General features: G+C 44.3%; 1 protein-coding gene across 1 annotated transcript; it reads right to left on the reverse strand.

Moving 5' to 3' along the window:
• Positions 1 to 907: 907 nt before the first annotated feature.
• Positions 908 to 14725, reverse strand: rinl (Ras and Rab interactor-like). The gene is made up of 10 exons (XM_056283649.1): positions 14528 to 14725; positions 11933 to 12044; positions 7221 to 7293; positions 5996 to 6084; positions 5667 to 5749; positions 5043 to 5274; positions 3361 to 4071; positions 2808 to 3125; positions 1893 to 2024; positions 908 to 1752 (listed from the first exon to the last, which is right to left on the reverse strand). Exons 1-10 carry the CDS (start codon positions 14723 to 14725, stop codon positions 1226 to 1228), a joined length of 2475 nt encoding a protein of 824 aa, XP_056139624.1. The 3' UTR covers positions 908 to 1225.
• Positions 14726 to 15189: the final 464 nt, after the last annotated feature.

Here is a 15189-nt window from a genome sequence, read left to right on the forward strand (position 1 = left end):
ATGCATATGCACTGATTAAGTCTTTGTATGTTTGTATGTTCGTTTGTGTGTGTGTGTGTGTGGGGGGGGGCGCATGTTATTGTGTGTACTTAATTTGTATGAGAATACCTAAAAGAAGACCAGCGGGGGTATGATCTAATCAAGCCATATGAAGTGCTCATGTTATGAATCTTGATTTGGAAGTTGCAGTAACATTTCTGCATTCTGCCAGTGTCATCACATGCTGTTCATAACACGTCACGTGCCTACACACTCCGAGTACGTTATAGCACCGCTGCACCATCTGCAGCTAGACATTACCGTCAATGAAACTATGTAAAGTCCCCAATGCCCTCTCAAGGCGTGCAATGCTGCGCCCTTGTGGTCAAAAGAGGGAAAACACATACCATTTCACCCGTGACAAATCTAACAGCTTTAAGGGAAACAAACAGAAGAGTTGGTATTGAGATTACTGCAAGAGTTTAATTACATGTTATGAGAACTTGTTGTTTCGATTTCGTCTTCTCTGGGTCTTGCCTTAACAGGTTTTTGGTTGCACACAAGGGAGTAACAGTAGTCTACAAGTCGTTAAGGACGAGGGGGATTTACTGTGTAAGGTGAAGCACGAACAGTTCCTACAGGACCAGTACCAATGTAGTTTACAAAGAATGGCAAGGGCCGACCTTTAAACCCAGAGCACAAAAATACCAGACATGTTCAAAAAGCATGTTGTCTTTGTTCAGTTTTCACTACAAGTGAGCCACATCAGTGTTTTTCATTTGTCTGTGCTTTATTAATTTTGTCTGATGGAACGTTATTTGTTACATTCACCAATACAAATACATAAATATAAATTAATCAACATACCATATGAAAGACTTTCTACTGCATTTCAGAAAAGCCACTTGTGTGGCTACCAAACCCTACATCAACATCGCTCCTGAATCAGCTTTATGACATTGATCAGCGTGTTTGCTGATGGTCTCTACAGGGATAGAGGGGGGGGGGGATAGAGAAAGCGAGAGAGAGAGAAGCCTAATCCCGGTGTGTCGGTTGAAGATCCAGGGGTGTCTGACTACATGACAACTTGTAACAGCTGGTAAGCTCACTCACTACTCCCCTGCCTCTAACTACTTGGTCCATGGAGTATGAAGATAATGGGCCCTCCCGTGGACAGGGGCCTGCTGCGTCTCACCCTCAGCACCCTTCCTTTTCTTTCTTCCTCAGTGTTCTCCACTGTCCTTTCCTATCTCTCTTCCTTCTCCCCCTCCTTCGCAGCAGCGGCCTCCTCACTTGCTCTACTAACTGACTGCGGATCATCATCTTCAAGCAATAGTTTCTTCTGTCCCAGAGGTGGGTGCTGCAATGATGAAGCTAACAATTTTGATTCGTCCTCAGCTCCCTGCCTTTTCTTCGTCTCCTCTCTGATTTTCTCAATGGCCTCCGTGTTGGGTACTGTCTGCTGCTGCGAGTCAGCATCATCACTTGTGGCAGCCATTTTCATGGAGTCACTTTCTCCCCCACTTTTGCCTTCCTGGTCCCCTCCTGCCGCTACCTCAGAGCTTCTGCTGTTCCTCTTATCCTTGTAGGCCTGCCGGCGAATGGTCTGGCGATGCTTGGTGCGCCGTGACTGGTTGCAGTATAGTGTGCGCCTGCGATGCCATCGGTTGATAGACTGCTGGGCTTCTATGCTGAGTTGGCGGGCAGCCAATCGTGGCTGGAAGCTGCTGATATAATAGAGAGAACTGTATAGAGTTGTCAAGTAGTAACCACCTGTTGGGATGGAGGAACACAGAGAGACAAGATGAGAGAGAGAGCAAGAGAGAGATTATATGGTGACACGTGTGAGCACAGTGGAGTGTCTTTGTCTCTGTTTGAGGAGTTCTGTGTTGGTGTGTGTGCGTTTGCCTCACCCTCTCCCTGTAGCTGTGTGGGGTCCAGCAGCTCCATCATGTAGTCAGTGTCCAGCTGTAAGGTGACCAAGTCACTACGGAGCAGCACCCATGTCAGACAGGGCAAGAAATCATCTGCTCCAAACACCACACCTAGAGGAGATGAGAGGAAAGTATAAAGTATGTTAGGAGAAAATGGGAATAAATGTGACTTATCAAAAGAAATAGAATGCACACAGCACAAAAACTTTAAATCAGGTGCTGGACCAAAAACAAAGATGTCCAAAATTTATTTGGACATCCACAAAATGACGTTTCGAGAACGTCACTTTGTGGATGTCCAAATAAATTGTGTATTAGGGAGAAAGAGTGCGGACCTTCGAATAAACGTGACTTGACATTTACAGATGGATGACATATGGCAGCCCCCAGAACAGTTTCAGTGCTCCTTTTGATAGATTCTACAAATCTCTGAACTCTACTGGAGGGATGGACACCATTCTAGGTGTTTAATTGGGTTGAGATCTGGTGAGTGTGAGGACCATAGCATATGATTTACATCATTTTCATCCTCATCAAACTGTTCAGTGACCCCTCGTGTCCTGTGGATGGAGGCATTGTCATCCTGGAAGAGACCACTCCCATCAGGATCGAAATGTCTCATCATAGGATAAAGGTGATCACTCAGAATAGCTTTGTATTGATTTGCAGTGACCCTTCCCTCTAAGGGGACACACCATGCCAGGAAAATGCCCCCCACAGCTTAACAGAGTCCCCTTCCTTTAATTTGTCATATCTGTATATCCAACAACTTAACAGACTTCCAAAAACAAGGCCAGCAGGAAGGTAAACAGGAAAAAGCGACAGACAGGCACAATAACAGACCCACCCAATAGCGAGCTCTACATAAACACCATACACTTAACTCCCGCCTACCTGGGCTAGTATTGGCATTCATGCTGTGGTAGATGCTCTTGCAGACCTTGAGCAGGATCTGGACCTTCTTGCTTGGGGAGTAGGCAGAATGCATACGGCCCCACCTCTGTTGTATGTGCTCCAGGGTGGGGGGGTCAGGCACTCCTGCTCCCGCTGACCCACCCAGCTCTTCCACCCCTCGTCCCTCCAGCACTCGCTGGTTGCTCTGAAGATGCAGCAGGGTGCCATTGTGGCTACGGGCGACGTGGATGGAGGAGTAGAGTTGGGTGGAAATAGGCTTCAGAGCCACCTTGTGCAGGGACAGCTCCACCATGGAATCTGCAGGAGAATGGACCAGGAATGAAAAGTGGATAAGTCAGCAAAGAGAAATAACAGCTGTCTTTAGTTAAAATTTAAAAAAAAAAAAAATTTTAAATCTGTAAATTGTGTGAATTCAGTGTGTAAGGGCAGAATTACAGCTGATGTTTTTTGACTGAAACTGAGCTTTAAAGGGGCCAAATTCTATCTTCTACATAGCAGAGACCAGATAACCTCTGTGAGTTTGTTGTCTCACCTATCTCCGAGTCAGATGTGTCAGTCATGCTGTCCAACAGCGCCTGGATCTCTGGATAGTCCAGCAGGGTGTCTCTCAGCTCTGACAGCGATGACCTCACTTTCTGTAAGAACTCTGTCCCTGTGACCTCACTGGGGTCAAGCCCTTCCCTCAGTGTTGCCTCAATGAATTCTCGAACCGCCTCCGCAAATGTCCCGTCCTTCCGCTGGCTCAGCTCCACCACCCGGTTGGTCAGTCTTTTCTCCTGACAAACCAGCCCGCCTATCACCTGCCCCACTGCTGACAGGCGGTGCTTGACCTTGTCAGCCAACCGTTGTGCGGATAGTTGGTTGTGGGTGGAGCCTGCGGATGGCGTCTCCTGCTCCTCCTCGACACTGCTGATGGACAGTGAGTCCAGTTCTGTCAGATTGGGCTCCTGGGGGGGCCTGGGAGGGGCCAGCCAGACCCCGTCCTCAATCCAGGACACTCTGTGAGGAGACTGGGGCACGGGACTGCTGAAATACTGCAGCTCGGAGACTGAGCTAGCTAGTGTCCCAGATACTGAGGGGGTAGAGGAGGTGGTTGCTGGTACGCTCGCCTGGCTCCCTGCTCTCGAGCGGGGATTGGAGGAAGTACCTAGGCTGGTTTGCCTCAGGACCACCTCTGCTATGGCAGCTGGTGTTGGGGTAGGGGGGAAACTTGTTGAATCGGCTGACTGGGCTCTGATTTGACCTTGATAAGGCAAACACAGACTGTGAACGCTATGAAAAAGATCATTTGTACACACTCAAACCACTACTTGAATCTACACTGAGCTTTAACATATGTACACAGCAGATCAATAAGAATATGATTGTTGAGTAGGAGTTTGTGTGTGGTAGCGCTCACAGAGAGGCCAAACTGAACGAGTAAGCGGCTGTTTAGCCCTCCAAGTGATGGCAGAAACTAAGGTGCAGGTTTAAAAGCGAGTCATAGGGCACAGGCGAGTTCACCTGCAACAACCATTTTTACAGAATGGCAGCTGATGAATCAATTAACCACAAACATGAACAAGCTTTTTTTTTGTTGCTGCCATATTGCGTTTAGAATTTGGAGAAAATGTTCTATGCTCTGAAAAATGAAACAAAAACATAAAGAAAATACAATACAAGGTATCAAATATGTGTCAGTGTGTGTCATGTCAGACATTATAACCTTAGTTACTTTTTTTGGTAGGCCGGTGGTGTTGCACTCATTTCTGCCCATATGTGTTGGTCTGTTCCTCTTTATGCAAGTATAACATGCAGTCCTTTATGCACTGTAGGAACTGACATACCATATCGACACAAAAGGTGGGGAATTTATATCCCCTCCCTCCCCAGCACTTCTCCCCCTAGTGGCCCTCACTGGTACTTCACTTGCACTCAAACTCAAGCATCACTCCAAAACGAGGTCTAGGGTTAAGGGGGCGGTTTGTAGCACGGCTCTAAACTATTTCTGTCTGCTTGTAGTGAAACCCCGACCACATTCACAACCAAGACCTGACTGGCCATAGAGGCTCAACGGTTCCATGAAAAAGGGCTGGTAAAACTGTAAACTGTTGATTCTTTTTTTTTCTTTCTTTTTGGCTGTTAACAGCTACCGTGCCTGAGATACAGACACTCTCTGATCCACGGTCCATCTGGCTGAGTTAAACCATGTCATAATGATTACAACTTCCTTACTTGAAATGTCAGGGCTAGCAGTATAACTTTCCTGGTCCAGTGAGATGGCTCGTCTGTTCTTTAGCCCCACCCCTTCCCATGGCCTCGTGGAACTAAGGCGTCTCTCCTGTCTTTTACTGGTCAGCTGTGAAGGGCACAGAGGAGTAGGTGGCTGGTTTGTCAGCCAGTCATCGCCTTGCTCATGGAGGTAAAGGGGGTTGATGAAACAAAGGGCTCTGCTGCCTGATGTAAGCTGAGATAACAAGCACACACACACACACACACACACACACACACACACACACCCACACCCAGTGAAAGATTTAAGGAAGTGCAACATTATTACTTTTCTGAGTATGAAGCAAAGTGGAACCCACACACAAGTGTCATTGCAAAACACAGCCACTGTGTTCACTGTTTGGTAAGGTGTTGGGACACTGGCAGTAACCGTGGGTTTGATTTCTAAATATATGACCAAATTAGTTGCTTCCGACATGCACTGTCTACAATATATCAGACATATAATTCTATAACCTGTGCAGTCACATGCAAGCACAGTTACACAAACACACATGCACACACCTGCATTAACATCAACATGAGCAAGCCACACACACATGCACCCACACACACACAGCTCCATACCTGTATTGTGCACATGACAGTGTTTGGGGCTTTGTGGGTCAGGCACTCTGTTTGCAGATCAGGGAGTGTGTAGAGCCAGGATTCTACATAAGAAAGATTAAAATAAAATAGTTGTGTGTCAAATATAAGCCTAAGCAATGATTACCAAATATGGGTTCAACAAGTCAGCTGGTCCCCAACATCCAAACGTTTACAAGGTAAAAAAAAAATTACTGGCCAACTCACTAACCCACTGAGTGCTTAAAACACCTTTCCACTGACATCCCATACAACACAGCTTCTGGCATGTAATATGAGCAGAGGGATTGTTAAGAAAAGAAAAGATTTACTGGGCTCCAGCTGAGAGAGACGGGCCTGTGTCTGTTCTGTTACACTGTAGATCCACGAAGGAATGGACAGACAAGCGGCCAACACATCCCTGAGAGAGAGAAAGACAAGGATAAAAACAACTTAGCGTTTGTTTGACAGCGTGGGTTAAAAGTGAGTTGGTCAGATGTCCAGGTGACCCCCGAGACCACAGTCTCACAAACTGTCCCCACTTTGAACACACGTCAGTACAACACATCTCGCCACTGAGATCGGGTATTTACAAAGTTACCAAAACGTGTTTCTGAGGAACTCTTTTGCAATCAACTCAGAATTGTGAGTATATCTTCTTAGATTAGAATGAAACATTTTCCCCCCTTTTTCTCCCCAATTATATCCAGCCAATTACCCCACTTTTTTCAGAGTTGTCCCAGTCGCTGCTGCACCCCCTCAGTCAATCTGGGGAGGGCTGCAGACTACCACATGCCTCCTCCCATACACGTGGAGTCGCCAGCCGCTTCTTTTCACCTGACAGTGAGGAGTTTCACCAGGGGGGCGTAGCACGTGGGAGGATCACGCTATTCCCCCCCAATTACCCCTCCCCCCAAACAGGCGCCCCGACCAACCAGAGGGGGTGCTAGTGCAGCGACCAGGACACATACCCACGTCCGGCTTCCCACCCACAGACACGGCCAATTGTGTCTGGAGGGACATCCGAACAAGGCGGAGGCAACATGGGGATTCAAACCGGCGACCCCCGTGTTGGTAGGCAACAGAACAAGAGTGCCATGCCACCCGGACGCTCCCTTAGAATGAACTTTTGATGACATGCAACTGACACAACAGAGACATTTCTTCTCCCCATTATTAAATACGTGAGAAGACCATGACTTCTTTTTCCACACGGGGACTTCCGTGCTGCTGCTGAACATGTTGGAGGGTTGTTGGATCCTTTGCGGGGAAAAGGAATTTTTAGCATTTGCTGATTATTCAGGTGCATCTATCCAAAGTGCATGGCAGTATGTGAAGTGCATGCCTTTCTTCATGAGCGTTTCCTGGAACAGGGAACAAAGCTGTAACCCGTAAAGTGTTAAAGCCACGTGACATCTGTTCGGCCACATGGGATTACACGGTCATCGCTGCATCTTTATCCTCGCTACCAGACTGTCTTTCACCGTCTGGCTGGGTTTGCATGTGATAAACCACACAAACCGATGGATATCCACATGGAAATGAGAACTTACTCGCCTTGTCAGAGAGTAGAAGAGCACGAGCTGAGACAAGTCACAGAAACCTAGCTGAGACTGGCAGAGCTGGATGTCTGGAACAGAGAGAGCGGCAGAGACAAGACGTTATGAGGGAGCTTGGACATATGGCCAAGATACACAGCACCCAACAAATGGTTGGCAAAGCTGTAATTTATGATACTGGGCTATACAAATAAAATTGACGTGACTTGACTTGACCTGTCCATAATAGGGTTTTTCTTTATTTTCACTAATTTCACTCAAGAACTAAATGAAGCCATGTTGGGGTGGGGGGCATTTAAAATTGTTTTATTTTAAAATTGTTTTGGAAAGACATTCTGAAATATGCACTGACTTCAAGAATCATTCAGCTGTGTCCAAACTTTTGACTGGTACTAAATGTGTATGTGTGTGTGTGTGTGTGTGTGTGTGTGTGTGTGTGTGTGTGTGTGTGTGTGTGTGTGTGTGTGTGTGTGTGTGTGTGTGTGTGTGAGAGAGAGAGAGAGAGAGAGAGAGAGAGAGAGAGAGAGAGAGAGAGAGAGAGAGAGAGAGAGAGAGAGAGAAACATATCCAGCATCTTGAAAAAAGAAGTCAAAATATGGAGATTTGACTTTCAAAGAAAAACAATGATGATGGATTACATTTTATTGCACTTCATCTAGACACCCAAAGTGCTCCACATTGAAGGGGGGAGCCTCATCTCAATCCCCACCAATGTGCAGCACCACCTGAGTGATGCATGACAGCCATTTTGCGCCAGAACGCTCAGCACACGTCAGCTTGAAGTGGAGAGGGAGGAACCATTGAGCCAATTACATGGGAGGATGATTAGGTGGCCAGATGAGAGAGCCAGATTGGGAATTTTGCCAAGACACCAGGAAACCCCCTACTCTTTGTGATAAGTGCCATGGGATCTTTAATGACCACAGTGAGTCACGACCTTGGTTTAACGTCTCCCCCGAAGGACAGCATCTCCTACGGCACAGTGTCCCCGTCACTGCACTGGGGCATTTGGGATTTTTTTCTTATTAGGGCCAGAGGGAAGACTGCCTCCTACTGGCCCACCAACACTACTTCCAACAGCAACTCAGTTTTCCCAGGAGGTCTTCCATCCAAGTAATAATAATAATAATAATAATAATCACAACTTTATTTTTAAAGTACTTTTCTAAAACAGTGTTTAAAAAATGCTGTACAAAGAAATAAAACCAGACAAGGCAAAAAAAGAAGAGTAAGCCCAAATAAGTAAGCATAAAAATAAAAACAGTATAAATAAATAAAAACAAATATCAAGCATTTGTAAAAGCTTTCATAAAAAGAGAAGCCTCAAGACAAGATTTAAACGCATTAGAGGCTTGTTTCGACTTAGTTCGACAGGAAGAGAATTCCCTAGTGTGGGGCTCTAACAGCAAAAGTCCGATCACCCTTTGTAACTAACCAAGACCTGGGAATAACCAGCAGGGCTCCATCTGTGGATCTTAATGGTCGAGAGGGTGTGTATACCAGGTCAATAAATCAGAAATGTATGTAGGCACAAGACCATTTAAAGCCTTAAAAGTGAGCAATAAAATTTTAAAATCAATTTGAAATATAACAGGGAGCCAATGCTGGGAAGCAAGCACAGCAGTGATATGGTCATGCCTCTTTGTCCTGATGAGCCAAGCAGTGGCTTTTTGTACCAGCTGCACGTGGTAGAGGGAGCCCTTGCTGATACCAACATAAAGTCAATAGTAAAGCCGAGAGTAGATAAAAGCATGCACAACTTTTTGCAGGTCAGCAATTGATAAAAATTACCTAATTTTGGAGATTAGCTTGAGCTGGAAAAAGCATGACTGAACAACAAGTTTGATTTGATTATCAAAACTGAAGTTAGCATAGAATATTACCCCAAGATTCCTAGCAGCCTGCTTAATACTACCTGACAGATCACCAAGATTAGTAACAAAAGGGCTGATGGACTATTCGGGGCTGAATAGAGTGACCTCGGACTTATCATCATTAAATTTGAGAAAATGTGCAGACATCCAGGATTTAATGTCAGAGAGGCAAATTGTAAGATTTGCTAGGGCGCTAGGATCTGTGGGTTTTAATACCATGTATGACTGAGTATCATCAGCATAAAAAAGGTAAAGCACTTCATGATTTTGAACAACCTGGCCAAGGGGCAGCATGTATATACAAAAGAGAAGGGATCCAAGAACTGAGCCTTGAGGGACACCACAACTCAACTGAGCCACTGAGGAGGTAGAGTTACCCAGAACAACAGAAAAAGTTCTGTTGGTGAGGTAAGAGTGTAATAAACTAAGAGTCGAGCCCTTGATGCCAACCCAAGTCTCTAAGCGATGTAAGATGTTGTGATCGACTGTGTCAAAGGCAGCACTTAAGTCTAAAAGAACTAAAATCGAGCAGTCACCTCTGTCTAGTCAGCAGTAGGTCATTAGCGACCTTAACAAGAGCTGTCTTGGTACTATGAAGTGCTGTAAAAACCAGACTGGAAACTGTTAAAAACACTATGAGGGTTCATAAAGGACATCAATTGAGATGAAATTACTCTCTCCAGAACCTTAGATAAAAAAGACAACTTGGAGATTAGTATTTAGTTACTTAAGGACAGGGGATCTAAATTAGGTTTCTTCAGCAATGGGTGAACAATGGCATGACCGGGATTTCACTCCTACCTAAAACGACCATGGTTGGTCAAAATGACCGCTGGTTTTTAAACTCTATATTCTGTCAAGATAAATACGCAATTGAGATATCAATGCATTGCATATGTTAGTATGTCTGTTAGGAAACGACTGACACCAAAATGAAAATTTTAACAACTATAATACTATTTTTAAACAATTTACACTTCAGAGACATGGTCGAACTTGTATACCAAAATTGAAAAAGGGAAAATATTACCTGAAAAACAAAACGGAAAACACATATTGCTAATCTAACAAACGTAACAAGGCCTATAAAACGTGACATGTAAAAAGAACTGAAAATAACCATTGAAACAGTCCCAAACAACGACCGGAACTTAAAAACTACTAGAATGACCATAGGCGGTCATTTTGACCACCACGGTTTTTAAACTCTATATTCTGTCAAGATAAATATCCAATTGAGATATTAATGTATTACATATGTTAGTATGTCTGTTAAGAAACTAACTGACACCAAAATTAACATTTTAACAACTTTAATACTATTTTTCAAACAATTTAAAATGGCTGCTGTCCAATGCCTGTAAATACTGCAGTGCCTTGGTGGTAGTCATGGTGTGTCTGTAATGGCGTCTGTAACCAGACATGTTGGCAATAATCAGAAATCAAGTTTAGACTATTTCTCTGCTCTGGGGAATGCTAGTGTGTTTCTAGGACCGAGCAATGAACTTAACGAAGGAAACGACGTGACCAACACACGTCATAAATACTGGTATGACACGCACGATCACACGCAAATTACAACCGCTCATGTTCGTTTTAGGTAGATTTTATCATACCTTTTTTTCGTGCAGTTGATCTACTCATTTTAAATGCAAATATATGTAATTTTAGGAGAATTCAGTGAGCGGCAGGTCTGTATCTTTATTTATCTATTTATTTATTTTTGGACAAAGTTATTAGACTTTGAAAATCCAGAATGTGGAGAGGACTGTATGGCGTGCTGTACTAGCTGAAGTAATACTTGGGGTAGTATTGGTCGAGGATCAATGACCACACCGGGTTATAGAACTCAGGTTTAATCGTGGCTCAATAGGCAGACGTAATAACCATACATGGTAGTGGTGTAACCATAATAACAGTCCGGGTAGTACATAACACCTAGTGTAGTTCCAGTGTATATACATGGCGTTATATCACTACACTAGCCAAGCCCATACCTGCTTAGCTTCTGTCATTCGGCACAGCCAAGTACATGTTGGTGTGGCTGCCGCCGACAGCTTTATTATGTCTTCTTTTCATAAAGTTGTAGAATTATTTAAGTCTTTCATTACACACAAAGCAGTTTTTGTGCCACAGGGCACTTTAAACCAGAGGGTTCAGCCACCCTTGTGGCCTTTGGCCAGGATGCATTTGTCTGCAATGTAAGGTATATAAAGGTGGAGGTGTGTAGGTCTGACCAGTGCTAAGGGGGAGTTGGCATTGCGGTTACCAGAATGTACTAATGAGCCTTACTAATGAGGTAGGAAGAACATTAAGGAGACATGCTAATTTGATAACCCTAGTGGCCCAACTGCCCTAAACTGCCCTACTTTCCTCTGCCAACCAAGTGAGGTTTTCCTGTTCATCGATTAATCCTCGCATCACAAAGACAGTTATATTAGACTCTGAGAATTTGCCAGCATTAGAAACAATGGATGATGCACGCCTAACAAGAAAAAGACTGGGCAAATGCAGACAAAAGGTAAAAAAAAAAAGACACCACACCACCAACCAAATACAAAAAGTGAAACGAGAAGAAAACGGACTTTCTTACCCTCTGTATCGCTCTCTCTCTCGCCCTCCCTCTCTCTCTCTCTCTCTCTCTCTCTCTCTCTCTCTCTCTCTCTCTCTCTCTCTCTCTCTCTCTCTCTCTCTCTCTCTCTCTCTCTCTCTCGCCCTCTCACACTCTCTCTCTCTCACACACACACACACTTTCTGAAGGAGATATATGCAAGATACAAGGCAGTATGTGCAGTGAGTGAAATGTTAGTGTGTTTCACATGTGGTGTGTCCCTACCTGTGCTGGTGCATTTTATATGGTAATCCTCAACTCCTTCATTCTTTTCTCCTGTAGATACACACAGTAGAGCTGGCTGAGACGTCTTGGGATCCCTCAAAACCAAGAAACTCTGAAGAGAGACAGACATACACACAAACAGACAGAAAAAAACCCACCTCAGTGTATGAAGTGATACAGAAGCTGTTTCGCAGGGAAACTTTTTTTTTAAATCAAGTTTTTTCACTAAGAGACTGACAGCCTACAGAGAGCCGTTTTCCATACCTAGGTAGGTGAGATGGTGGGCAAGTAGAAATGTATCTAGATAGCTAGCTAGCTAGGTAAATAGGTAGGTAGTATGTAGATAGATAGTATGCATGTAGGTAGGTATGTAGGTAGGTAGATAGTAGGTAGGTAGGTAGGTAGTATGTCAGTAGATAGTATGTAGGTAGGTAGTTTGTAGGTAGATAGGTAGATAGTATATAGATAGATAGATAGATAGATAGGTAGGTAGGCATGTAGGTAGGTAGGTAGGTAGGTAGGTAGGTAGGTAGGTAGGTAGGTAGGTAGGTAGGTAGGTAGGTAGGTAGGTAGATAGTATGTATGTATGTAAGTAGGTAGGTAGTATGTCGGTAGATAGTATATGTAGGTAGGTAGGTAGGTAATATGTCGGTAGATAGTATATGTAGGTAGGTAGGTAGGTAGGTAGGTAGGTAGGTAGTATTTCAGTAGATGGTATGTAGGTATATAGGTAGATAGTATATAGGTAGGTAGGTAGGTAGGTAGGTAGGTAGGTAGGTAGGTAGGTAGGTAGGTAGGTAGGTAGGTAGGTAGGTAGGTAGGTAGTAGACAGCCAGGTAGGTAGGTAGGTAGGTAGGTAGGTAGGTAGGTAGATAGTATGTAGGTAGGTAGTTTGTAGGTAGATAGTATATAGGTAGATAGATAGGTAGGTAGGTAGGTAGGTAGGTAGTTTGTAGGTAGGTAGGTAGGTAGGTAGGTAGGTAGGTAGGTAGGTAGGTAGGTAGGTAGGTAGGTAGGTAGGTAGGTAGGTAGGTATGTAGGTAGTTTGTAGGTAGGTAGTATATAGGTAGATAGGTAGGTAGGTAGGTAGGTAGGTAGGTAGGTAGGTAGGTAGGTAGGTAGGTAGGTAGATAGGTAGGTAGGTAGGTAGGTAGGTAGGTAGGTAGGTAGGTAGGTAGGTAGGTAGGTAGATAGGTGCTACTTATGTGCTGTACTTCAAGCAACGACTAATTGTAAATGGAAAAAGACAAATGGAGAATGAGAGGGTAGAAGTCAGAGTGAGAGAGGGGGGCAGGGGAACTGTGCTGCCCCTTCTGGAAACAGTGAGTAAGCCTAACCGTTGGAGGACTAGAGTGGAAATAAGCTATTAGGTAGTTCTATAAAGTGAGATGATTTTGATGACAAGTACATCAACTCATAACAAGGCACATCAGTACCTATAAAGGAACTTGGCTCTGCTGTCAAGCACAAACACGTTAATACTTCACACAGAGGAAATGGCTCTGTTGACAGATATAGATGTGTGAGAGGCATGTTTACTGGAAGTCATCAAGTCAAACTTTAAAACATGCACCCGTAGCATGGCTGCAGGGAAATATAGATATGGCATATATCACAAGTCTCAAAACTTTGATCAGATCTACTTGTTCATTATTTCAATTTATAAGCACAAGCAGGACTATATACATAATACCATAGGATTACTTTTCTTACAGTGTTGTCATCTATATAGACGCTTTTATGAAGCTCTGAGGTCTTCATCAAACAGTCCACTCATGTCCCATGACCCCATGCTTACATGTCAGCGACTTGCTGCGGGCAAAGATATACATATGCATTTCTAGAGACATAACGCTGTCTGTCTAAATATGTACCTACATGTCCTTCAAGCCATAAACAATTCTGAATACACTTCCAACTACTAAGACATACTGATCTATGACTTTCAGTTTTCCTCTGACCTGCAGCTACTCATATTCTTTTGACAGCGGACCGTATCCATCTGCAATGGTCTCCCTGCTATACACACCCTCTTATCTAACCACTTCTGCATTCACTCTCCTCTTCTGCTCAGTCTGGGCCGTTTTTATTCAATGACCATAAACAGAGCAACTTCCTTCGAGGAACATCCTTTTACACACGCCATGCGCACGTCACTGTGGAGTCCAAAAACCCCAACACCGAAGTTGTCCCTCACCATTTCATTTAAGGCTAGGATTTCATCCACGTCGGACATGGTCTCGTGCTGCGTGAACAGACCACTCTCATGTATGTTTTGTCAAGTGAATGGACCACAGACGTAAGACTGAAAAGGTAGCTATGGCTACATCCAGAGCCACTTCCTTTCATTTTGGAGGAAGCTAGGGTACCAGTTAAGTGGCTGGGTCAAATGAACTGAAAACTCAACTACAGGGTGCTTTTTGGGTAGGCCCTAATGAATTGGAGGAAGGCAAAGGAAGGATGAAAAAATAAGATAATCCTGACAGAGACAGAAAGGTCAAAATTGATAGAAACAAGGTGTCCACCTGGCCACCGCTCCTCTACACAAGAAAAAGACAGAGAAATGAGACAGAAAACAGAGGCGGGGGTGCTTACTCCAGCAGGCTTTCCCAAAAGTGCACTGTGGGCTTCTTCTTTATCCCAGGGTACTCCGGGGCACCAAGCCTCCTGACAGGCCCTCAGTCGCTTCAGGAAGGATAGGAGGGACTGGCTTCTTTCACTGCTGCACCATGGGATGGCTGTCATCCCATTGACTGCACTACTTACAGCCCTCAAGTGCCACAAATAAGTCATTTCAACACATGAATGCAAACATCTGTGCATGTATGCAGAGCGCATAATAGGCCTAGCCGCGTGCACTACAAACTGACAATAGTTTAAAAAAGACAGCATCACTGCTCCCGACGTGTTCACATGGCATAGTTCAGGTTAAAATGTTGCTTCTCAAAATTTTTACTCAGCATTTCGTATTTTCATGTGAAATTTAGTAATCTGCGACTAATAATTTAAGGTTTTTTCATTTGGACAAAAAATTTGAAAGAAAAATAAGGCATCAAAAACCCTACTGAGTCTGCACAAGAGTAATACTTACATCTGGCTGGCAGATACAGGTAGCTACTGCGAGTTTCCTTCTCCCCCCGCCACTACTCACGCACTTCTCCACATGTCGCAATCGCTCTCCTTTCTTGAACCCTTCCGTTGTATGCTGGCTGTGAATCTTGCTTAAGAACTAAAATGACTCGAGCAAAAAAGGCGGA

The sequence above is a fragment of the Lampris incognitus genome, chromosome 7 (genome assembly GCF_029633865.1).
Source record: "Lampris incognitus isolate fLamInc1 chromosome 7, fLamInc1.hap2, whole genome shotgun sequence".
In the NCBI taxonomy this organism is placed as follows: Eukaryota; Metazoa; Chordata; class Actinopteri; order Lampriformes; family Lampridae; genus Lampris; species Lampris incognitus.